At 42.5% G+C, this 25,558-nt stretch overlaps 2 protein-coding genes across 2 annotated transcripts; both read left to right on the top strand.

Annotated features, from left to right (window-relative positions):
- Nucleotides 1-183: 183 nt before the first annotated feature.
- On the top strand, nt 184-5,286 carry LOC147160688 (solute carrier family 22 member 4-like). The gene is made up of 11 exons (XM_086097784.1): nt 184-418; nt 748-930; nt 1,172-1,275; nt 1,362-1,516; nt 1,844-2,015; nt 2,511-2,643; nt 4,007-4,101; nt 4,170-4,384; nt 4,560-4,742; nt 4,825-4,960; nt 5,146-5,286. Exons 1-11 carry the CDS (start codon nt 212-214, stop codon nt 5,213-5,215), a joined length of 1,653 nt encoding a protein of 550 aa, XP_085953910.1. The 5' UTR covers nt 184-211; the 3' UTR covers nt 5,216-5,286.
- Nucleotides 5,287-5,868: 582 nt separating this feature from the next.
- LOC147160687 (F-BAR and double SH3 domains protein 2-like) lies at nt 5,869-25,413 on the top strand. Its single transcript, XM_086097783.1, has 20 exons — nt 5,869-6,098; nt 8,514-8,611; nt 9,775-9,820; nt 11,806-11,882; nt 13,100-13,244; nt 13,623-13,756; nt 14,506-14,560; nt 14,633-14,761; nt 15,494-15,616; nt 15,696-15,791; nt 18,508-18,624; nt 19,632-19,730; nt 20,009-20,161; nt 20,235-20,369; nt 20,618-20,701; nt 21,476-21,659; nt 22,777-23,006; nt 23,563-23,779; nt 23,849-23,913; nt 24,068-25,413. Exons 1-20 carry the CDS (start codon nt 6,078-6,080, stop codon nt 24,149-24,151), a joined length of 2,292 nt encoding a protein of 763 aa, XP_085953909.1. The 5' UTR covers nt 5,869-6,077; the 3' UTR covers nt 24,152-25,413.
- The last annotated feature ends 145 nt before the right edge of the window (nt 25,414-25,558 follow it).

The raw sequence follows: 25,558 nt of genomic DNA, 5'->3' as shown, positions 1-25,558 counted from the left end.
CTGACAGTGGTGATAAGAACCACACAAAACTGTGATCCATGGACTTTAAACATTCACAATAAACTCCACTTCTACTAAACAAGGGGTGGAGGCTGGGTTGGATCCTCCCATTTTGGAGGTCGATTGTCTGTTGTGGGCAGTCCATCTTCCATTTTACGTGATCTTACATGTTACCAACTAGGCGTGTGGATTTGTTTTTCGGACACAGACCATGCAGCACTATGATAGCAGCGTGGCCTTCCTGGGAACGTGGGGTCGCTTCCAGCTGTTGGTTTTTTTCCTGCTCTGTTCCACAGCCTTGCCCAATGGGATGGGCGCCTTCTCGTTTGTGTTCCTCACCGACACGCCCCAGCACCGATGCCGGATCCCTGAGGCCAATCTTAGTCAGGAGTGGCAGCAGGCTGCGGTCCCTCTGGAGGTACACTACTACTCTGGTTATCTCCCCAAAAAAGAAACTATGAGATGTTTAGGGTGTTGTAGAAATGGTCCTCTCAATGCTTACAGTGAATATAAAATGTCTACACACTCCTCCCTGTGCAAAGACCATGTTTTTGTCATATATAAAATTAAAACTGATTGTATGAAATCAGTCGTGATCAGTGTTCTTCCCTGATGCTGTTTCAGATACAAAAAGAAAGTAGGCATATTAATTTTCCACGCCTAGCCGTATTGCATTTCATTTCATTGCGTTTATCTCTCAGCATTTACAAAAAAAAAATGTCATGAGGTTTTCACATACCTCCCAAGGTGACGGACGGGGAACCCCAGCTGTGCGGCTGTCGCCGCTACCGTTTGGACGTGCTCCGCAACCTCTCAGCCGATGGGCTGCTGCCAGTCCGCGACGTCAACCTCAGCAGCCTGGAGCAGGAGGACTGCGCCGATGGTTGGGTCTATGACACTGATGTCTACCAGTCCACCGTGGTCTCTCAGGTTGTTGTTTTTTTTGCTCAGGATGAATGCATGACGATAACAATATTTTTATTTCTTAATTCAAAGCATTCTTCAGACTACGCTCATTTTGGATCAGAGTGTTATTTTCTATATTGTCAATTAAAAAAAAAAAAATTCCAAGCTACTTTAATAAAGTTTTTGGAAGTGTGGACAGCCAGACGGTTGATACTTGATGACTTCAATGGCTTGGCGGAAGTGATATTGTGATTGTCATTTCCAGTATGACTTGGTGTGCAGTCAGCATTGGAAGCAACCATTGACCGCCACCATTTTCTTCCTTGGCGTCCTGTTGGGATCCTTCATCTCTGGAGTGATCTCTGACAGGTAACTGCTGGGGTTTAAGAATTTGCATAAACTGCGCTGTTACTGGTTGCGAACTTGTGGCTGAATGTTTTGGTATCTTTCTCTAGGTTTGGCCGTAAGCCGGTGCTGTTCGCCACTATGATTATTCAGGGCGTGTTCACGCTACTGCAGATTGCCGCGCCGTCCTGGGAGGTGTTCTGCTTCTTTCTTTTCTGCAACGGTCTGGGCAGTATCTCCAACTACTTGTCCTGCTATGTGCTGGGTATATTATTTTTCAGTGCAACTTCTTACTAGTTCATTTACAGCCCAAAATTTGTAGCCATTGAACTGAAGACATTTCAGAAAAGGCGATTAGATGATGACGATGTCTGTCACTCGGTCATATCGAAAAGAAGCCAGAGGCTAAAGAGTCTAAGGCCGATGATCCCCCAACCACCTTCTTATCAAGCCAACCATATTGTTTGATCAGGAGAAATTAAGCACAATCCAGTGGGGGAAGAAAAAACAATTTCTCTGATAGATCCAAAAGGTCAGAGAACTCTTGTTCTACTCTACACATAACTCAAACAAGTTGTTTTTCTTGGTGCAGGCACAGAAATCCTCACGGGCAACGCTCGGGTGATTTACTCGTCAATGGGTGTGTCTATAGGGTTTGCCTTGGGCTACATGATGCTGCCGCTCTTTGCCTACTTCTTCCGGAGCTGGAAAACACTCCTGCTGGCCATGGGCCTACTGTGTTTCATCAACATCCCCCTGTGGTGGTAGGCACAAGGATTTTACAGGCAGTCTTGTAATATTACAAATATCACTATTGAGATTTTTTTTTTTAAATGTGTATTTAGAAACTTTTTTCTGCTTGATTTTACAGGGTCTTCACATAGTTTTAAAAGGGCTTTTGATACTAAGTAGAGCAAATATAGTTTTACTCTGTTATTATTGTAGGTGACTAACTTCTTCCAAAGTTATTTTCTATTTAGATACAACTAGATACATTCACTTAAGTATCACCTTAAGGTATTGCATACAAAATTGGCTACAGCAGTGGTGTCCAAACTCGTTTGTTTCCTTGCTCCAACGTGCCTGTTTGCAATGAACAAGGTCGTTATCAGGCTTATGCAGAGCTTGCTGATGAACTTCAGGTGTGTTGGAGAAGGTAAGCATCCGGACTCTGGCCCTCGAGGACCGAGTTTGGACACCACCGGGTTACAGCCTAGGGACAATATTGACTTGCTGTTTTGGCAATGTTTGTGAGACAGGATCCTCCCAGAGTCTCCCATGTGGCTGCTGTCTCAAGGCCGAGTAACGGAAGCCGAGGCCATCGTGAGAAAAGCTGCCCAGATGAACCGAGTGGTCGCACCAGAGAAGATCTTTGGTGATTCCAAGTTGCAAGCAAGTTTGACTTTTGTGTCAATGTGCTCGCTAGCCACTCACGTTGGTGGGGTAGTTGCTAGCCTAGCAGGCTAAGGACTAGCAACCACCAGGACACACCATGGACAAGAGCGGATAAGAACCACAATTCAAACAAAAAAACACATACCTGATAGAGGCAGGCAAGCTCGTTGATAGCGGATAGCAGCTAAGAGCTAGCTGCCGCCAAGATACACAAAGAAGGACAGCGGATAAGAATCCCAATGGCAAAAAAACAAACAAAAAAGCAGGTAGGCAGGAGTGTTGCTAATGAGGCCACTTCCATAAGGTAAAAAAATAGGGCATATTTTTAAAAAATTAACAAGTGGTTTTTTTTTATTCAGTGTAACGAGTCGACAGTGACATACTGTTAAGAAATATGTTTGTAGACAATGAGGATGTTGAAATTTTGACGGCCTTGTAACGGAATGGACGATGAATTGATCCCCCGAGGTTATTACAACTGCACTCCAGTGTTGAAGGTAAATATATATGGAGTTATGTACCCGCAGATGCGACATTTGTTTGTTAATTAAAAAACAAAACATTGAAGGTTTATAATATTAAATTTAGGTTTTTGTGAATTCCACAGTTGTAAGCTCTGAAATGTTTTTGGAATTGTGTATCTATCTGCTTCAGGAGCTGAGATATCAATTATTTTTTATATTGCCACAAAACATAATTTATTTTGAATAACAAATGCCAAGGAAAAAATGTCTTCAATGATGACACACCTGCTGCTCGCCTCTTGCTTTAAGCTTCTCCGCACCGCTTGACTGCTCACACCGGCAAAGCGTGCAGAAACCAGTCTCGACTGCTTTTGGCTAGGAAATTGTGCTCTTTCGTCCATTTAATATTAAAAGATGTCCGGCATTTTTGCTAGCGCTGCCTTTTCTCTGCTGTCAAAGAAGGCGGCGAGGAAATGGCGGATAGTCAGATAGCCACACGTGGAGATTTGTTTACATTTATTGAACCAATGACATACGAGATTTTTAACTGAAGCCATTCTTGGCCAATACAGACCAGTTGTGACAAACGGCGGTGGGGCTGATGTTGGGTCAGGACTGTCCGGCCTAAATCCAGATGTCTGGCCACCGTAGTTGCTAATGTCTAACTAGTAGGAGCTACCAAGCTAATCCAAGTCGGAGAGCGTATAAAAACCACAATTAAAAAAAAAAATGTTAACAGCAATAGAGAGAGTTAGGCTAAGGGCAAGCTGCTACCAGGGCAAAGAAGGAATCGAGTGTAAGAACCACAATGATAAAAAACAAAGTAATAAAAAGATGCTAACAGTAGACGGTAGCGGCTAAAATTGTTTCTAATTAAAGCCTTCATTTTGTTGTAGGTAAACGAGGAGAGGCCAGTAGAGCTCTACACTGTTTTGGACCTGGTGATGAAAAGAAGGATCGCCATGACGACCATCCTCCTGTGCTGGGTGTGGTGAGTTGACACCCATCACGGTAGTACCACCACCATAGACAAGCATTGAAGACAACTTGTCACGACAGGTTCACGATATCCATATGCTACTACAGCCTGTCCCTCAACACGTCGCAGCTCGACGTTGATCCGTACATCAGCTGCTTTCTGTTCGCCGCAGTGGAAGTGCCGGCGTACATGAGCTGCAGCCTGGCCATCCGATACTTGCCACGACGCCTCGCCATGGTGGTCATCTTCCTCACCATGGGCCTGACGTTCTTCTTTATTCAGCTGGTGCCTCAGAGTGAGTGGCACACCAAAATCGAAGAGCTGAGCTGTGAATAAGTTGGGCTATGGTCCGTATGACCTGCCACTAGAGTTCAAAACCAGTGCTGCTCCTTAAGTCATCTTGAATGTGTCGCCGTTCCAAACCAAGTACAGTTCTTGCTTGGACCGCTATCGTTGCCCTTTAACCTCAGGTATCGTGGCTCTGGCATTGGCTTTGGAGATATTGGGTAAGTTTGGCGCCTCAGCCGGCTTATCGTTGCTGTATGCCTTCACGGTCGAGCTGTACCCGACGGGCCTGCGGAACACGGCATCCGGGATCTGCGTGATGGTGGCGCGAGTGGGAAGCTGCATCTCGCCCTTTCTCATAGAGCTGAGTGAGCAATTTTTTTTGAAAGATCTCGGGTTGGGGGGGTGATGGTCTGAACTTATCACCACTTTTGTGTTGGTACCACACAGACATCTACTTCAAGTATCTGCCATATATCACCTTGGGCATTCTGGTCATACTGTCGATCCTGGCCACGCTATTCCTGCCGGAAAGTTTTAAACAACCATTCCCCGAGACCCTTCAACAGATGCAAAAGAGGCCAAGGTGGGATATTGGTATATTGATCTTGATAGAAATTGGCATAAACACATCAACATTAGTTACAAATAATGAAAACATTTTGTATTTAATTTATAAAAAATTAATAGTTTTGATTTGACCCTTGTCTTTGTTTTTCCAATTTCCTCGTTTCTCTAACAAATATTCTTGTTGATTTCCCCTGCCTGCAGCATGACCTGTCTTAATATCTGTGGACGACAAACCTCCAAATCCATGACGGTCTTCAAAACCCGGCTGTGATAACTCCGTAACCACACTGTGGATTTTACTGAATTGTATACCTGCATTGTGTAATATGCCGATTATAACTTGGATGTACTGTAGATAGTGCTCAACTATTTTGCACTGGATGACAACTTGCATATTTCGTTTCTGTATTTACAGAATAATAATCATGTAATCAGATTTTTCTGTCTTCTTCAAGCCATAAAAAAACAAAAACAAAATCACAAATCCACTCAACGTTGGGCGCCACAATGTCAGTGTATCTTGAAATTTTGCTGCCATCTACTAGCCAATGAAAAACTTTACATACACACAAAATTATTATTTTTTAATTTTTGTAGAAAATAAAAATGTTTTTATAATTAATCTATGTCAATTCAGTCAATGATCTCAATTAATTTGAATTAATTTCAAAATGTAATCATGTCCTGCATCAACATTATTATTGTTATTATTAGTAGTAGTAGGATTATTGTTATTATTATTATTATTGAATTAGGTGTTCTATACCGTTTCGAGTCATGTCAAACACTGTATAGTACAGTATTTGACCTTTTCTTCTATTCCGACACACAACACGGAAGCAGTAGCTTGAAGCTAACGTTTTATTTTTTAAGAACAAACCGGAAGTAGTTTTAGTCATCACAGTAATTGATGCTATCTGTTCTCAGTGTGCTCCCTGGGGCAGCAAGCAAGCAACAGCACTGTTTTCATCAACGGGGCTCGGGCTCATTATTTACGGGACTCGCAATGGCTGCCTGACTACTGGGACTATCATTCTTCTCGTCGACCCCCGTCGTCGCCGAAACACTTGGACCAACTTTTTCCCGATAATATTTCGGACTTTTTCGCGTAGTTTTTATGTCCAGACAGAAGGATGCAACCCCCACCGAGAAAGGTGAGCTTTTTTTTTATTTTTTTTACCCCCACCAGTTTGTGTGTAGCCTCGTAAGCTAACGTTACTCGACGAAGTGGTGTATAATTAATGGTTGCCAGACCACGACGGCAAAACGCCACTTTTTCTTTTACGTATTATTCAACTAATCGTATGGTTTTGCGTATAATACATATTACCCCCCATCCCTCCTCCCCAAAAAGCGAAGAAAACTTAAAAGATCATGTACTACAATTTTAATGAAAACAGCTCCACTTATAATGTCCCCCCGTTACCATTCCAATTAAATAACATTCTCAATTGCACTCGGCGTCACTTTTCCATCCCCGTTTTATCCGTACATAACTCAGTTTTTCACGAATAACGCCACAGAGTTGTTACATCGGCGCACAAGTGATTCTTTAAAGCGGTTCCTAAGTTCAAGTAAATATCACTTTACTGGCCCCCGCACTAAACTAGCGGACGGCTACGAGATTGAAGCGATAACGGTTTTTGAGTGTTCCTTAAAGCACACGCAGATTGTATTTTTGTCCACGCCGAATTTGAGAGCGGACTCAACTTGATCACATACGTGTCGCATTAAGCCCTGTTCTTGTATCTGGAGATATACGAGCAAATGTAGTTGGACTTTTTTTTTTTTTAACGCTTGTTTGGTTCATGTTTTGACATCAATGGTGACAAAATTAAAAACCGTATAGTCGCACAAGTGTTGAAAACTTACAACAACCCATTCAATTTTAAAGTGGGTGTTCAGATAACGACAGAATGTACGTAAAACGGAACTCACCGTAAACTGTCACGAACGCAACAGTAAAGACATAATTAGGGGCTCACGTAACAATTTAGGTTTGGTTCTCAACCAAGGGCACCAGAGGCTTGTTGATCCACTGAACTTATGGATAGTTCCAAAAGAAAATTCTGAAATGTAATGAATCAAATAATTACATAATCCCACATAAATACAAGCTGCCCCCCCAATAAATGCCGCTATTTCGTAGTGTAATAACACGGCTAAGTCTTACTCAAGTTATATTGAATTTTGACACGATGTGTAAAAAGTTGAATGTTAAAACTAAAGTTTAAATTTGATGTTAAATGTTTTACTTTATTTTTTCAGGAATACAATACACTATACAGAGTTCCCTCGCTATAACACGGTTCACTTTTCTCGGCCTCGCTGCTTCGCGGATATTTTTTTACAATTTTGCATGCTTTTTTTTTTTTTTTTTTTTTTACAGTAATGTGCCTATTTTATACAATTTATGAAGGTTTGAATATCAAGAATGTTTAAACAAGAGAAAAATGTGAGAAAATGAAAATGCCTCGATGAGACAAGAGCATAAAGTTTGGTGAAGGGTTTTAGAGTCTTAAAAAAATTCTAATAAATGTGAAACATAAAGCTAACTATATTCGCGGATTTCATTTATTTGCGGGTATTTTTTTAACCTAACCCCAGCGGAAAACACTGTACATTTAGTGGCAATGAAAAGGGGCGGGTTTCCATTTATCCACTTTCTCTACTGCTTTTTTTTTTTTTGTTATAGAACAGGGGTGCCCAAGTCAGGTCTTCGAGAGCCCCTATCCAGCCTGTTTTCCATGTTTCCCTCCTGCAGCACAGCTGAATCTAATGATCAGCTAATCAGCAAGCTTTGCAGAAGCCTGATAACGATCCTGATTGGGAATCAGGTGTGTTAGTGGAGAGAAACATGGAAAACAGGCTGGATAGGGGCTCTCGAGGACCGAACTTGAGCACCCCTGTTATAGAATATACTCTAACACGGACTAAAAGAATTGTGCAGCGTGCATTTTCAAGGACATTCACTAAAAATATACCAACTTAAAAGCAGATTTGGACAAAAACAAAATCAAAGAGTAAAGCAAATTGGAAAATGTGACAGGTGGTGTTGTTTATTGATGAGAAAACCACTCAACAAAAGTTATACAATATCACACGAGATGGATTTATTTTTGTACTCGCCAACCTTTTTGAAACTGGTTAGTTACAGTTACTGGTTTGGCCATTGTTTCCCAAAGTATTTAAACATAAAAGATTATCAATCTGCTTTTATGAAGGACTATAGAAATGAGTGGATCATTACTGTTGGGAGGCTCAAATGTTTTTATGTTGTTGTCAATCTGACTATTTTTAACAAATGTTATTTTTCAGGGTTTTTCTTTCGATTATAGAAGTCCTAAAGGTTGGCTTATGAATGTTTTAACCTTTTTTGTGCTGTTTTCTTTGGCCCTAAGTTTATTTGTGGAGCTCACATACAAGAAGGAAGACAAATTGAAGGGCTTCCTCTTACATTTGTTTAATTGGTGGAAGCCAAGTTGGGTATTTGTGTAAAGCCATAGACATAAACTGGACTCAGGAAATCAATAAAATTCTGTGGCAAACACCGGTGTCATCATTTGCAGGTCCGGGTCACCCAGGAGCTGAAGCACATTCACGGCGAGCAGCTGAGCAGACTGCATATCAAACACCAGGCCGAGTGTGACCTCCTGGAGGACCTGAGGTGAGCTGTCGCGAGCAAATGTGCGATTTTGCATTGTTAGCCGAGGACCTCCTTTGTTAGAGTTTCTACAAGTTCGCATAAAAAAACGTCAAACAGATAGTATTGTTCTGAAAATGCGTTTCCAAACTTGATAAGTCAAAGGTTGCGGTGTTGTTTTTCGCGCCGCTGTTGACATGACAGCCCGACAGCTCGCCACTTCCTGTCTGTGGCTGCCGGCGCAGCTCTGAACCTTCCCAGCAGCTGGGCGTCAGGACACGGGACAGCCGCCAGATGTTCCCGTCGCCGCAACGACATAGTGAGCGGGGAGGAAGCTCCCAGGAAGTCACGGAAGATCATTTGGAGGCGCGGCGCTCGAGTCCAGACATGTTTACTGGCTTTGTGATGGTTTTTGCTGTGCTCTGCTTTTTCCCCCTGCGGCGCTGACCTCTCCCCTTCAAGCATACCTATAAATTACAACAGGGTGTCCCCGCTGCTTTGTTCCTCGGCTTGTAAATCAGCTCTGACACGATGGAACACAATCTTTTTCTCATTTGACGCTTTGAGTTAGCAAATGAAGCACTTGGAAATATTAAAGTTGGAGGAAGAGCCACCACGGCCTGGGATCAAGTATAAATATTAGGGACTGATAAGGATTGGGGGGGGGGGGGGGGGTCGAATACAATTCAGGTAACTGATTAATTATCCAATTATTTAAAAAATAATAATACAATGAACAAAGTAACTTTTTTGGGCCCCATAACGCTTATAACAATAAAGAGATGAATTACAGGCAGAATATTTTACTGTTTTATAATATTTTGTCCTTTGTCCCTAAACAGAGAGAAAAATTGGCAACAGTCTGCCATTTTTTACCTGGTTTTGGGGGGGAGGGGCGAATGTTTGATTGTCATTGGACAATATAACAACACTCGCCTGATTCTTTACACAATATTCTAATTGATTGCAGATATTTGAGGCTCTTTAACAATTTAAATCCAATAAAATGTGTATAAGATAGACACAAAACTTTAAACTGTTTTATGATTTCATGGGTAACTGCGATTAAAACCTATCCTACTTGGTAGAGTGTACCGGTAATGAGGGACTAGTTAACAATGGTGCATATACACCAGGACAAAACAAGTTGTTTTGTTGACTTTTTGAATCCCACTTGTCTTTTTCAGGACTTTTAGCCAAAAGAGGGCATCTGTCGAGCGGGACTACGCCCAGGTAAGCAGAACACTCTTTTATGTTGTAAATCTTTATTGCCCCGTCTTATCTATTTATGATATTCAGACGTCACGCTAGTGAGGCGGTTAGTGGAAATGAATTGTTCTCGTACGTGTTAAGGAAGAAGCAAGTTCCCATCCGATGTCCTCCGTCGTTGTTTATAGCCGCAGCTTCCAGAACGTCAATCGGACGTCTGAAAAAAATCCTTTTGGCGGTGTTGTGGCGTTACAGCCCCGTGAGGAATGTCCCGCGGCGCTGTGAAGAGAGGGGGCACGTCTGCGGCCCGCCTAGCAACCCCGATATGTCTGCTTGCCCATTTGTCCGAGACGCTTCTTCCGCCTTGCGCTCTGTTTGCTGGGCCGTCTGCGCCATTACGCAAAAACTGCCCGATTTTCACCGACATGTTTATAGACGTGAGGATTTTTGTGTAGTAACCGCAACAGCTTAGGTTGCTGTTGAATGGAGTGAGGTTCCAGATCAGCAGCTTTTGGATGGACGTACGCATACGTTATGTAGTCGATATCCAATTAAGGCTGAATAAGAATCAAATTCAAGGTGGAGTCACCTAATTTTGCTGGATCTTAAAAGTTTAGCTCTGAGCCTCAGCTGCTAATTTGGTCTGGTGTCAGCTTTATTTCCTTAGGTAAGTAGGTTTAAATGTAAAAATAAGTGTTGAGACATCTGAGATTGCGCAATCTGGAATTAGTAAATTTTTTATATGTAAAAAGATTTAGCTCTGAGCTTCATCTTCCTTCCTGTTTCACTGTTCTTCTTGATTTGTTATTCAGGTTTAAATGCTAGTGGATGTGTTGGAAGATTCAGAAAATTAGCACTCTAGTTAACATGTGACTCGGTTTTGCTCGGTTATGCTGTTGTGTTTAATATCCTGATAAAAGTTTGGATAAGTGTGAACATGCAAGCTGAAGTAACCCAATTTAGCTATGAAGTTGAGCTCTGAGCCTCAGCTGCCTTTCTTACGCTGTTGTGCTTCATATCATGTCAAAAGTTGACCAGGTAGGCATTGTTGATTGCCTAAATTCTTGAAACGTGGAAGCCGCGTTGCCTTTTTAAAATCTGTCCGTCCGCCTCGTCTGTTCGCCGTGACTCATTCCGTCTTGCGAAGGATGCAGCCTCCGCACTGGGACGCAGCGAATGTCTCTGGAGAGAAGAACAATGTGCAGAAACGAAGCGCAGCGAGCTCTTTGTTGGCAGGTCCTGCAAACGGGATGTGAAATGACTCAACTTGTTTATGAAAGCATCTCAAAATGGAAATCATCATGATATTTTCATCCATTGCCTAAGAGTGACGGTGTTTTTTTTTTTGTAGCATGAAAGATGTACTTGTGCTATAATCAACTCTTATTTGAGGCTGCTATCCTACACCTGTGAGCTTCTTTAGCCAACAGGAGGGATTGCTATTCACATCACAGCCAGCGCTGAAAATGAACCCCTCTGTTTGGGTTTCTTCCTCCTCCCATTCACAAGCGTCCGCTAGCCCAGTTCGGTCGCGCGTCCTCCCCACAATGGGCCGGTTTGTCGCGGCTCTCCGGCCTTGGCACCGGGACCACCAGGGACCATCGGGTTCAGAGGCATTTCTGCCACCTCGGCACCACATAACCAAAGTCAGTTAGAAATCAGGAGTGATGCGGATTAATGTGATGCTCAAAACATTGACACACCACTCGGACCTCATTCGTGCGTCTTTGCCTGTCTCTTTGAATGTTTACTCTGTTTAGCTATTTCTGCTATGGTTAACCTCACTGTTGGCGCAGGGACAGCATTTTAATATATCTTCAGGGCTCCATTTGGTGTCCATGAACTAAGTCCCCCCCACCCTCCAAACAAGTCAATCTCTATCTATTAGGTGAAAGAGTTCAAGTCTGTGGTAATTTATCACGTCCTATGGGAGGTTACTAAAAAAAATTTTTTTTTTAAATGCGTTGGTTTTTAAGGTGAACATGTTGTCCACACTTTGTGTCCTCCAGGCCCTGCAGAAGTTGGCCAATCAGTACCTAAAAAGAGAATGGCCCGACAACTGCCTATCTGAAGAAGCCGATCACAGGTAAGGTGTGGGGGGGGCGGGACACCACAAGAGCGGATTGTTAGGATGGCGCTTGGATCCAGATGTAGAAGCCTTTCGCAGGGTTTCTGCGGGACACTAAAAAGTATTAAAAGTCATTAAATAGAATTAGCTAGTTGCTTCATGTTCCAAATACCAATTGCTCTGAATAAAAAAAAAAGTGCTGTTCCTGTCAACAACATCCAACATGAAACCCTAATGTCACCGAGTGGCAGAAAATTACCTCAACAAATCTATGACGCAATGTTTCACACTCCTTTTAACTTTAACTGTAACTTCATTTCATGTATATTACTTACTATAAAATGACTATCATTGGACTAAAAGATACAACCACATTTGTATTTGCTAACTATATTTCTCCACTTTTGTTAATTAACAAGAGTGTGACAAACTTGAAAGATGTTTTATTGTGCTTAGAAAAGATGTAATGTGAGATTAATTTGTGATTAATCGTGAGTTAACTATAGAAATCATGTAATTAATTAAAATTTTAAAAAATCATAACCAACTGACAGCCCTGATATATAAACAGTATGCATGATTGAATATTTGTGCGCATGTATATGCAGTACGACATGGGCGTTAAATTAGTGTTCAATTGCATTAAAAACGTCATTAAAAATATTAAATTCAATTTGATGATACCGGCAAAAACCCTGTTTCAATACAAATTCAGATAAATTATTAGGTAATTTTGACCAACACTTATTATTTTAGTGTAACTTTTAGGGATTTATCTTCTTTTGCAACCTCTACAAATTTCGTAAGGTCTACTGTAGTCTCATTTGAACTCGCGCAACTGTTTGGGGATTTACGGTAAACTCACTTTAGGTTGCTCAACTTTTATAGGATTTACAGTATCTTGTTTTAACCTGCTCAATTCAGACTTGTAGGAATCGCTGCTCAAAAACACTTTTATGTTAAATAAAGATTGCAAACAATCTCTGCAATGTTTTTATGAATCTATCCAGGCTTTGAGACCTCTTTAACTTTTAATTGAGGACCCCTGCCGTATTGCTTTCCTATGTGGGTACACAATGCAGATCAGGTGTCTCCTCTTGCACTTCATGAAACTCTGCACTTTTTCCTCCGTTGCTCCATTTAGGCCACAAACTTCCTCCCTGGGTGTGCAAGAACCGCTCCACTGTTGCTTCAGCTGTGTAAAACAACACCGCGTGTGTGTGTTTTTGGCACAGGAACATGTATTGCGTATGGAGGGCTTATCTGGAGGGGACTGTCCAGGTCACTCAGTCCAGGATCAGCGCCTGCGACAACTACAAAGTGCAAGTCGCCGAGCCGGCCAAGACGGCCCGGCTGCAGAAGGAGCAGCAACTGCGCAAGGTAACGTCGAGGGGTCCGAAAGTTGCAATCTCTGGCTCGGGTTTCTATCACTTGTGTTACACAAGTACGACCGTTTGGACGGCCGTACCGCGCCATTGAGGTCAGCTGTTTGTCCCTCTTCGCGGAGTGCGCCTGTGTAGTATTGTTAAAACGTCACTGGAAGCGAAATACTTAACCCTTTATTAGGCTGGGTTCACACCACATGGTTCAAGAGACAGAGTTCAGATTTTTTTTGCTCTCAAGTGGCACAACTAAACAGTCATTATTTAAATTAAATGTGGGACAATCCAATTTGTCTATCCTATTTTGAAAGGCTTTTATTTTCCGCAAATGTAAAAAATAAAATAAAATCCTGCCATCTTGTGTGTTCGCCGCCAGTGTATCGAGCGGCTGACGAGCATTCAGGCCGAGCTGCAGGAGTCGGTCAAAGACCTGACCAAGAGCAGGAAGAAGTACCAGGAGGCGGAGACCATGGCACAGGCCGTGCGGGAAAAGGCAGAGCTGGAAGCCAAGTAAGAGCCAACTCTTGTGCTAACCAAAACAGCAGCAAGTAAGCAGTCTGTCAGATGTGTGGAATCCCCTGCCTCGTATCAAAGATATTAACGTCAAAATCTCAACAAATGTGCCTTTAATGACGATCAGGAGTCCAGTAGACCATTAGTTCACATATTTTATGTTTGAAAAATGTGCCATTTAGTAAAATAAGTATACTGTGTACTTTATTAGTTCTGCCTGTTTGGCCTCATTGCACTTTTGAAGCATTTTTTCATAACTGTCCATTTAATTTTGTTTAAAACTCTGCTTTCACTTGACATAATTTGTAATATTAAACTAACATTGTTTGATATTATTCCAAAAATGCCTCTCTCATCTGCAGTTGAGTAAACAAACACCCTCCAGAATGCTATTTACATTTGTTAGCTAATGTTCCTGTCAAAAGATTGACAGGAAGGGCATTAGGGCCTGAAACAATAGCTACTAATATGATTGAAAACAAACCCCTGAAAAGCTTATTTTCTGAAATGTAATGTTAGCGGTTAGCGTGCTAGCGAGGCAGCCTTGGGACCAAACGCGCTCCGACTCCAGCGTTATTACACCACACATGGAAAACGAACTAATAAACTGTAATGACTCTCTGGCCGCCCCAGTTGACTATGGCTCATAAATTGCACCGGTTGATAGCCTGTACCTGTTAAAGATTTACTCTCTTCAAAATTGCTTAAATTTGAAGAAGTTTTGTCTTTCTGTCTGCTGTGTCCAGGTCCAAGCTGAGCCTCTTTCAGTCCAGATCTAGTCTGCAGAGGGCAACTGTCAAGGTACGTGTAAGCTACTTGCAAAGGATACGAGAGACACGCTCTGCATTTCCTGGGCAAATTCCTGCATTCCAGCTCAAAGCCAAGCGGAGCGAGTGCAACTCCAAAGCCACCCACAGCCGCAACGACTACCTGCTCACGTTATCCGCCGCCAACGCTCACCAGCAACGCTACTACGACAACGACCTCAGCGACTCCCTCAAGGTACACTGCTGCGCCGTACACTGTCTTATTATAATTAGAAATCAAATTTGATCAAAACATTAAATGCTAAATTGAGTGCACTTTAGTAGCACTTTATCTTAATGCTTTTACCTTCCCTGGCGTCGACTGCCCCCCCCACACACACACACAGCGTATGCATCTCTAATTGGAGCATGTGGTCACATGACAGAGTAAATTGAGCATGATGTGTGTCAAAGATAATATAGAGGCAAGAGCATTCACTTCCATAACTGGTTGGTGTTGGTACCCAAGTTACAACTAGTTTGTTGTAGCTTTGTCCTCACTAATGCTGGCTAATGCTAAGCTAGTTTGTCTGTAAGGTCAGCCAGCGTCAACGTTTGCAAAGTCCCTTTCGTTTGTTGCGTGAGAGGCCAACAACTCGATATTAAAGCAGCCAATTATTCCTGTCGCCAGGACGATGTCTCACACACACACGGACTACTTTCGGGTTATGTGGTGTGCGTCACTTCTGCGCATGTGCAATCCACACATAACGGGAGACAGGAGATCCCATTCAAACGCTCCTGTCTTACAATCTGCATTGACACGTGATGACTCGAATGGGAAAATGATCAATCGGCCAATCCGCAACTTGCGCAGGTCTGATCTGTAATATCGGTGCATTTTTATGAGTAATGTGCGGACGTATAGTATCGGAGCATATCTAGAATTAAACGCATGAAATAAAGCGTGTGGTTTTTTTTTGGGCAGGTGCTGGATGGGAGGATTTACGAGCAGGTGAAGGATTACTTGGTGTCGCTGTGTCAGACGGAGCTTGAGAGCTACCAGGCCATGCATGACATCTTCAACAAGCTCTTGGACAGCGCCAGCGGGGTAAGAAGCCTCCTGGCTCTTAATTGCTTGTTAAGTTTGTCATCGCATCTGATTTTAATCCATCAAATATGGACTACAGGTGCTGCAGGAGTTCCATCAGCAGATGTTTGTGCAGAAGAATGCCGTTTTCCAGAAAGCAGCTGACTTCTCGTACCAGCCCATCGACGCGGATACGGTAAATAAACATTGACCGCAAACCGGTTGGGTTGATTTTTTTTTAAACAAAATATTCATTTGAGATCAACTGCATTTAGAATAATTCAAACCAGGGTCCAAATTGAGTGTAACATTTTGTTAAATGTCATTTCAACAGAAGTTAATGCGCCTAATATTATTAAGATGTTAAAAACACCAAAACAGCCTTTAATAACTAGGGAGGGCTTATAAATGTCAAGTATGAAATGAAACCAACCATAAATGTGAGACATAACACAAAGTGACATGCACATGGCACACATTTGCAAAGTGAGGTTGCTTTTTTTTTATGTGTTATTTTTGACATCTTGAAAGCGAATGCGTGGCGGCGCGGTGTCGTTTAACAAGCGGCACTCAATGATCTCATGTGAAAGCAGCGACGCGGACCTTGATCACTTTGCAAACATGCCGTGTTTGCACACGTCGCAGGCGCCCACCTTTTAATGTCAGTGACGTGTTTTGGTGCTCAGACGGACGTGGACAAAAACAAGTCATTCTTTCGGGCGACGCCAATCGCTTTCGTCATCTCAGCATAAAAGCAGGAACAATCATGGTGTTTTTTTCTCTCCTTGTTCCTGCTCCTGCTCCAAGTGGAAGTGGAAAGAGACCGTTCAAATACAACCTGATGCCTATTTTTGGCTAGGTCAAATGAACAATGACCAACTGGCTCTCACACTAACAATCTTTGACTGACTGAAAAGTGATAATACAATAAAACGGAGAGAGAGAGGAACAAGGTCCACTTTTTTATCCTGGCACTAAAGCAAAAGATATGAAGTTATAATTCACATACAATACATTATTACATAAGTCTCGCTTCTGATGCTACCTACAGTAATTTCTGGACTATAAGGCGCACCCGACTGTAAGCCGCATGTGTTTTTAATGCTACCGCACCGGGTTCCCGCTACTTAATTTTCCATAACGAGGGAGCAAATTGTCTCACTCTCGTTCTGTCTCTCCTACTGTATTTGGGCTCACTTGGTTTGTTTTGCTCTACCTGACGCTCTTGCGCTTCTTTTATAGTGCGCCCCATTGTGATCTGATGGATAGGCCGCACCTTTGTATTAGCCGCAGGGTCGAATGCAAGTGAAAAAAGGAGCGGCTTGTAGCCCAGAAATTACTGTACTAGTGATAGGCCGATATGTTTTTTTCAAGACCGATACCGATTATTAGTAGTCAAGGAGACTAATAACCGATATTTCAAACCGGTATCCATTTGCAGTGAAAGAGAAAATTCTTAGAAATCTTTTGATTTTAAATATTTAAAGAATTTATAGCTTTGTTTAAATATTATAACAAAAATGTCTAAATCAGCATATAATAAGCTATTATTAAATAGTTCCTTAACGTTTTCAACTGTAAATGGTTTTCCAAAATTTCAACATAATTTATTTATTTATGTATTTATAAAAAAATAAAAAAAATTAAGCGTAGGGATTTCCCAGTGTCAGGATATTTTTTTATAAAGTTGGAAATTTAAAGAAATCCATCAAATTCCTTGTATGTCACTGAGCAACAAATGCATGCGAATGTAGCTAATTTTGTTTTTTTCTCAGAGATCGTAAAAGGTTTCCAAAGATCTTCGCAGACAGTGAAAAATTATCTGAATATGTTCGAAATGCCTTTGCCACGTCTGTGAACATCTTACAAATTCTGGAGAAAAACAACAACTAAACTCTCTACGTTGGCAAGCATTCACCTCTAAGTGAGATACCAGCTTTATCGGCCTTCAGATTTTGTGAAAAGGCCGATAACGACATTTGACAAAATGCCGATAATCAGTCTGTCCCTACTACCTACTAAAGGCAAAAATTGCCCGGACGACTTCCACTATGCGGCCTGCGTGCTTTGATGTAATGTATATTAATTGATGTCGGGCACACACACGCACGTCCTCCTTCGTGGCGCTCTGCCCTCTGCAAACACTGCACAATTTGTCCGAGCTGCAAACGGCGGCGTTGTTTTCGTTGGACGTCCCAACAAGCGGCCGCCTGTTCCTAAAGAAAACATGAAGGGTGGACACAAAAACCCCGCCCACCCCTTCCCTCCCCTGCCCGCGCCGATTTGGCCAGACGGAGGGATCCGGTAAAAAAAAGGAGGGAGGGGCAGGAGGTGGGCCGGCCCCTGTGAACAGCCCATGTGTGAAAAGGAGTCATTGTGAGTGGGCCTCATCAGAGTACACACACACACACACACACGTGCTGTCATGTGGAAACATCTTAATTCAGGTTTTGTGTTCTAGTTGCTCCGAAACATTGACAAACCTGATGATGATGATCGTGGTGGTCCCTCCCTGTTTAAATGCCGGCTAACAGCTGCTCGGGCCGTCAATTAGTAGTCCACTATTTCCATCACGCTGACATCATGTTCTTGGAAGGAATGTGCAGAGTTTCTGCTCCAAAGCAGCACTCCGCCTCTTTGTCACCGTCCGTCATCTCTTTAGTTTTTTTTTTTGTGTCCTTCAGACATTCGTCACCCCCACAAAGCAAACAAGTTTTTAGAATAGAGACATGCTCCTATGTGATAATACTCAATACTTTTGAAATCAGGGTGTTTCTCCATAACAGTCCAATCAGTTATTAATAATTACTAACAATTAGTCATAACTCCACTTTCAATTGACACATGTTAAGTTCATGATTACGTTATTCCAAAAATGCTTATAAATATGTTTTTGGTATTTTTCCCCCAAGGTGACACATCTGATAAAAGAGAGCGGCACGGCAGAGGAGCACAGCTTGGACAAGGAGGCCCGCAAGTGGGCCAGTCGGGTGGCCCGAGAGTACAAGAGTATCATCCACACACAACGGGTGCGACACATATAACCCCACCCCCTTTTTATGTATTTATTTTACTTTCACTGTCCTCAGTGCCAAGAAAGGCGCCTCTAAATAAAATGCATTATTATTATTATTATTACTAGGGGTGTCAGGTGATTACAAAATTTTAAACGCATGACTTCTATAGTTCACGATTAATTGCAAATTTTATGTCTGTTCTAAAAAAAAATCAAAATTGTCATACTCTTGCTAACATAAGTGGGAAAAATGTTAAACTAATAGAAATATGGCCGCATCTTTTAGTCATTGATACAGTAATTTCATAATAATTGTGTAATTTTGATTCGTGTTGAGGTCATTATTCTGCCACTAGATGGCATAATTGCATTTGTAAGACGTTGGTGACAGCTCAGTGCTGTCTTTTCTTATTAAGAGCTATTTAATGTTTAACGTGAAGTAACTTGTGAAATTCTGCACATTTTTCAAATTGTAAAATACAACTTGACCCCAGTCTCCACAAATATATGCATTATTATTACATTTATTACTGCTGAATTTTGACGTGGACGTGTCTGCTGTGTTGCGATTGGAATTCCCCCAGTACAGGCTTTCCAAATAAGGGGCGGTCATTAATCGTGCATTAAAAATTAAAAAATGAATGGTGGTAAAAGAACTTTAACTCAAAATTAAAGCACTAATTTTGACACCCCTAATTATTACATACATCATAAACCAGGTCCAGTTAAATATTAGTGTCATTAAAACGCACCTAAAAGAGTACATTGAGGTCAGTCTGATAACACACAACAGCTAAATGATGACAATTTGCACGTGGGAGGAGCATGATGAGACTTTATAGTACTGGCGTCACTCTTATGGTCAGAGCCAAGTGATTGCTGACCTCATCTGGGAATTTTTCCCCCCCCAAGAACACCAGTGTCAAACAGTAACCAAGAAATGAGTCACACTGAGCATGCAAGATGGAGTAATGGCTGTTTTTAGCTATTCTTGTCATATTTATGTGTGTTTGCGTGCAGGTCCTGGAGGAATTTGGGTCTCAGGAGAGCTCAGAGCAGAACGCCGGGGAGCTGGAGGCCAAGATGGAAGTGGCCAGGCAGAGTCTGCGAAGGGCAGAGGTAACTGAAGCATGTGTGTGGATCAGTGTGCCTGTCAAAGTAACACCAAAGCGCCACCTGCTGGTTGAAGAGCACAATCTCACACACACACACTCACACACATACACACGCACACACACACACACCCACACCCACACACACAAGAGGCAAAACAGTGACTTCATTATTTGTTTCATTTGCTTTTTGAGGAAAGGAAATAACTAAATAGAGCAATCTAAAATCTCATGAGACTCGCTGACATGTCGCGGGATTTTGGTTTTCGTGCTGCTCTGCTTTAGACGGTCAAGGTGAAGGCCGAGGCCCGTCTGGACCTGTTGAGGCAGGCGGGCGTCGGGGTGGAAACGTGGCTGAAGAGCGCCATGAACCAGGTGATGGAGGAGCTGGAGAACGAGCGCTGGAACAACCTCAATGCCCACGATCCTTCGCTCTCCGTAAGGACCACATCCTCCTTTAACACTTCATTCACACTCTTTATCGCTCAACGCGTCCGTCCCATTCCGGAAGGGAACCGCCGACTTGGAGCGCGAGGACGAGGAGGAGACGGAGGACAGTGGCGAAGTGTTGGACGACAGCAGCTCCAGCCCCTCCAGCACGTTGAAAAACTACCCGCTGACCTGCAAAGTGCTCTACTCCTACAAGGTAGGACCCCTTGACTTAACTTAGGGTTACCAACCTACAACATTTTTTCACTCGTTACAAGACCATCGGACAAGTACAGAACAGTGTGAGACGGATTTACCAATGATTTAGTGATCAATTGTCCAGTCTTTTCAATGTCATTCGTCTAGATGAGGTGAAGTCACCAAGCAGAACTGCGGCGGAGGGAGAGTTGGACGCTGAGGTTAAGGGTCTTGGATATCTCCTGAATGTTCTATTGTTGTCTTCAGGCCTCTCAGCCAGATGAACTGACCATCGAGGAGCAGGAAATCTTGGAGGTCATCGACGACGGCGACATGGAGGACTGGGTGAAGGTTAGTTAGTCCAGCTCAAATCCCCGTTTTGTCATCCCTGACTGTTAGTGGTTCAACGGATCATCATTGACTTGTCGTCGGTTCGGTAATTTAGGACTCTAAGAAACCGCTAATTAATTTACGCCGTCGTTGAACGATTAGGCAGAAGTCTCAGAGTTAAGTGGCTAGCGGCTAACTGTTAGCATTACCAACGAGTGTCTGGCAGATGTCGTAGTAGTGTAGATGTAGTAGTCTGACAGCTGGTACCTGATTGCTTACTTGAATACTTTTTCAATATTCTGGACCAAGGCTACTTTGTAATTCACTCTCCATGTTTAAAGGAAGGGAATGTGCCTTAAATTGCACGTTGAGGTCTTATCATAATTATAAAAATTAAATAGAATTCCTCATTTATTAAAAAAAAATAAAAAATTCAACTCAAAATGTCAAACATAGCCGTTTATATTTTAGGAACACAACTTTAAGCCATTAATAATTTGTTATTTTACACACAGACCTTGTATTAAATACATAAATACAAACATAAGAATGTTTCTGCCTCATATTGCACTTAAAGTTGTGTTCCTAAATCCTAAAGGTCTATATTAGAAATTTTGAGAGAAAAAATAATGGGCAAAAATGTTTCACTAAATAAATGAAAACAAAGTATTATTTATCTCTTTTTTTTTTTTATTATCCGAAAAACGATCCGATCCGTGGCTCAAATTTGTGATCCGATCCGAATCGTGAATTTTGTGATCAGTTGCACCACTACTGACTGTATTTTCTCCCCAGGCCAGAAACCGTAGCGGCCAGGTAGGCTACGTCCCGGAGAAATACCTGCAGCTGCCGTCCTCCAACAGCCTGCTGAGCATGCTGCAGTCCCTGGCCGCGCTGGACGCACGCTCACACTCCTCCAGCAACTCCACCGAACCCGAATCCGAGCTTCCCACCGGCTCTGTCAACGGAGACTCGAGTGGTAAGTGTGAATGACACAGCCTGTAAAATAACTTTTCAAATCACAACTAGCGCTGCGAGCATCTATGAGGGCCCTCGCAGCCTGGAATCAGATTTTTTTTGAAAGTGGCTCAACAAGTCTTTAACATAAGGATTTTTGTGTTTTTCTGCCAGGCCTGATTTGATGCGTGTTCAAAATTTGACAGGTTTTCACGCATGTTTAGATCATCAAAATCAGCATTATTTTTCATTGCAAACAGTTCATCGCCCCAGCAACATCATTATTTTTATCTTGAGCATTTTTCATGAAACACCCACAGTTTCACCTTCCCTCCCAAAAACGCATAAAAACGTTCTATTTTTAATATTGCCATGGTCCCCAAAACATATGTTTTTTTTTTATACTAGAGCATACAGAAGGCTTTGATGCAACCTCTGACATGAAGAGGTCGCTTAAAGCAATGGGAGTTGTTAGAAAAAATGGCCAACAGGTGGCAGCAGAGTATAAGAGAGCAACCAGGGCCATGTTGCAACAAGCTCTTTTCCCCAGTCTTTTCAACAGATTTGTAAATAATGATGAAATTTAGCTATATTCTGATGCTAATTGCTGCAAAACAGAAACAGATACAAAATAAACATTTTTTCCTGATGAAAGAAGAGACCCTAATCTTTATTTTGGTAGGTTCCATGTTTTTATAGCAGTACAACACATTATTCTGTGGGCCTTGCAAAATCAGTCAAAATCCAGCCGGGAGCGAAGGGGGTTGCTTCAGTGAAAATGGCTGGGAGTCAATGAGTTAACATAAGGATTTTTTTTCCTGCCAGTCCTGACTGATCCGTGTTCATAATTTGCATGCTTAGACCATCAAAATCAGCATCATTTTTTATCTCAAACAGCATTCGAAGACATTCTTTTCATCTTGGACATTTTTCCATGAAAACACTCACATTTTCAATACACTCCGAGTTCTTTCAAATGTGACCCCTAATACTGGTAGCCTGAACGTCGAGCCAAATTTGAAATACATTTCAAAATGGTGGACTTCCTGTTAGATTTAACATATGGCTCCAAGAGTCTTTTGTTGTAGGTCTTGGGCTGTTCCATATTTTCATCATAATCTTTTTTTTTTATTCCGCAGTGTCATTCGCCAAGGCCCTGTACGACTACGCTGGCCAGACGGACGACGAGCTCTCCTTCCCCGAGGGCGCCATCATCCGCATCCTGAGCCGAGAGACCCACGAGGATGACGGCTTCTGGGAGGGCGAGTTCAACGGCGTCGTCGGCGTATTCCCCGCCGTCCTGGTAGAGGACCTGGCCGGCGGGCCAGGCGAAAACGGCGACGGGCAGAGAGACGGCAGCAGCAATCAGGTAGAAAGATTTTCCGCCTGCTGTGATTCATACAACAGCCCCTTAGGGCAGCAAACCAGTCGGGCCTGAATTGATTGCACCTTCTGGTAGTTGCTGCCAAGCAATCTTAACCGTTTTATCATTAAAACATGTTTGTATTATTTATGAATGATCAATATTATTATATACAGGCATATTAATTCCGTACATGTTCACGCCACTAATCCGCAAAGGTTATCATCAATATTTGTAGGATTTTGATGTACTTGGGCATAGATGACACAAGATGGTGGCAAAGCACCTCAAACGGGGAGGATCACTTTGAACGATGCATAACACGCATTTGAGGATGAAAAAAAAGCCATTACAATTTATTCAGTCTAACAACTCCAGTCTACCATCAGATGGCGCCAAAGTGAAATTTAAATTGCTTTGGCCACAGCACAAAACGCAAACATTTTGAGCAAATAATTTTTTTTTAATGCCAAACTGCAAATCGGCAGTTGCATTTTAAAGTTGATCCTGAAATGTCGGCAACTTTTTTGTCATTTAAGTATTTCCCCCCCCCATGTCTCAGTGTTCCCCCTGCACGCCGTCCCACTGCGAGCGCTCCCCTCACAGCCCCTTCCACTCGGGGCCGCTCCACAGCAGCCCCCTGCAGACGCCCACCACGTCGTTGTCGCCCCAGTCCAGCCCGTGCAGCGCCACCACCTCGCCCATCGGACGGCCGCCCGCCTACCACAACGGGCACCATCGGCCACCGCCCACCACGCCGCACAAGAGCCCCTTTCACAGTACGTCTTATCCCATCGTAAAAAGTCATCAAACTGAACTCTGCTAAATGTGGATTTTGATCTTTTTAGGTCCGGCACAAGGCTCCCCGCAACCTCCCAAATACCCAGAGAGTGGATCTGGCACCATCCGACCTGTGAGTAATATACCCCGAGGCCCCTTTTGCATCCGATTTTGTACGAGTCGATGCACTCGCGTCTTTAAACTCAAAACCAATTTTCCAATTTTTCTTCTCACAGCGTCTTGCTATTGGATAATTATGACTAAACGGGACTTTTTTGGCCCCCCAGGTCCGAGCTGCCCCGCCGCCCCCCAAGCAGCATCCCCGAGGGCAGGTGAAGCGGCGAGAGGAGGTGGAGATCACGCTGGTGTGAAGCGGAGATAGGGCGCCCCCTAGAGGACGCCTCACACAGCCAGCGCTTTTGCCGGAAGAACAAACAAACGTGCCTTTCTCAACTTCAAACTCATCACATCTCCGTTTTGATTTGAATACTTTTTCTTTTCATGTGAGAAAATGGGCCGACGAGCTCTCTGAGTCTCTAGTGTAATGTCACATCGGTTTAAGGAGTGGGGTGCGAGGCTGGTCCTGCCCACCCCCCAACTCAAACACTAAAAGAAGGAGAAAAAAAGTGGCAATTATGTGAGTAGGAAGATTTTTTTTTCTTTAAAGAATAGAATGCTTTCTAGAAATTTAAAGTTTCTAAACTCCCTTTAGCCTTCACTTCTGACCTTTCTTGTGAAAACGAATCCCCTCACGCCACCATTCCCAAGCGTCCTTGGCCTTTTGGTGCCGTTCATATCGAACAGTGAAAGCAATTCTCGCTGTTTTGATATCGTCTAATTCTATTCGCAGGGTGTTGTATCAGTGTTGAAAGTGGTTAAATCCCGCTTCACCAGGTTCTGGCGGAAAAAGTGCCGCTACCTGTTTAGTCCTCTGATGGGGCAATTTTGCAGGGTTTCTGTATGAAAGTTGCCTTAGTTGATGAATGGAGGGAGTGATTCAGCTGTAAAATGTTTAAGTGTGTGTCACACAATGAAGCACTTTTTCATGTCTTCGTCGTCGTCAGTATTTTGATTGTCAGCATTTCTCTGATTTTGTTTACCAGCTGTATTGGTATGAATACTTTGTCGTATTGCGTTATTTAGCCTTAAATAGCCGCCCTTAGTGTCTTATAGAGAAGCTATTGTCATTTGAAATAGTTTAACAGAGAGCTTGGAGATGGATATCCTTACAAAATAATTGCAAAGTTTTTATTCCGTTTCTTTTGTTTTTTAGACTTTAGGATTAAAAAAAAAAATAGTTCCACTCGGTCCGCGTGGTGAGTAAAAAAAGAAAAAAGATATCCGTCAGCCACGTTGCTGTTTTCTCGTTGATCTCCTTGAGATCTGAATGACATCAAACTTATTTTTGAAGTTTGCATTTACCCTCTTGTATTGAAATAAGGAAAACAAAAGAGAAAAGTGTATTTTCCCTGTTTAGAGAAGTTAACGCGCTACATTTTCCATGTTTGGTTCCACCGTGTTCACCGTGTTAGCGCTGCAGTGACTGCCAATCGTCATATTTACACACAAGTGGATGTTTAACAGTATTTATTGTGTACAAATAAATGTGAAATAAAGAATAGCTTCAAAGGCGGATGAATGGGTTACTTCTTTTATTTGTCTGTCTGCATGATTCACATTCCTCCTTTAATTCATGTTTTAATGTATTGTAATTTCTTAATACTTTTGAGTTATAATTTTTTTTTTAATCTATTGCATTGACTTGATTACTCAATGAA

This window comes from Leptonotus elevatus, chromosome 16 (genome assembly GCF_054856555.1).
Source record: "Leptonotus elevatus isolate MCC_2025b chromosome 16, RoL_Lele_1.0, whole genome shotgun sequence".
Lineage (NCBI taxonomy): Eukaryota > Metazoa > Chordata > Actinopteri > Syngnathiformes > Syngnathidae > Leptonotus > Leptonotus elevatus.
The sequence above is the reverse complement of the archived record's forward strand: the minus strand, read 5'-3'. Positions and strand labels throughout refer to the sequence as shown.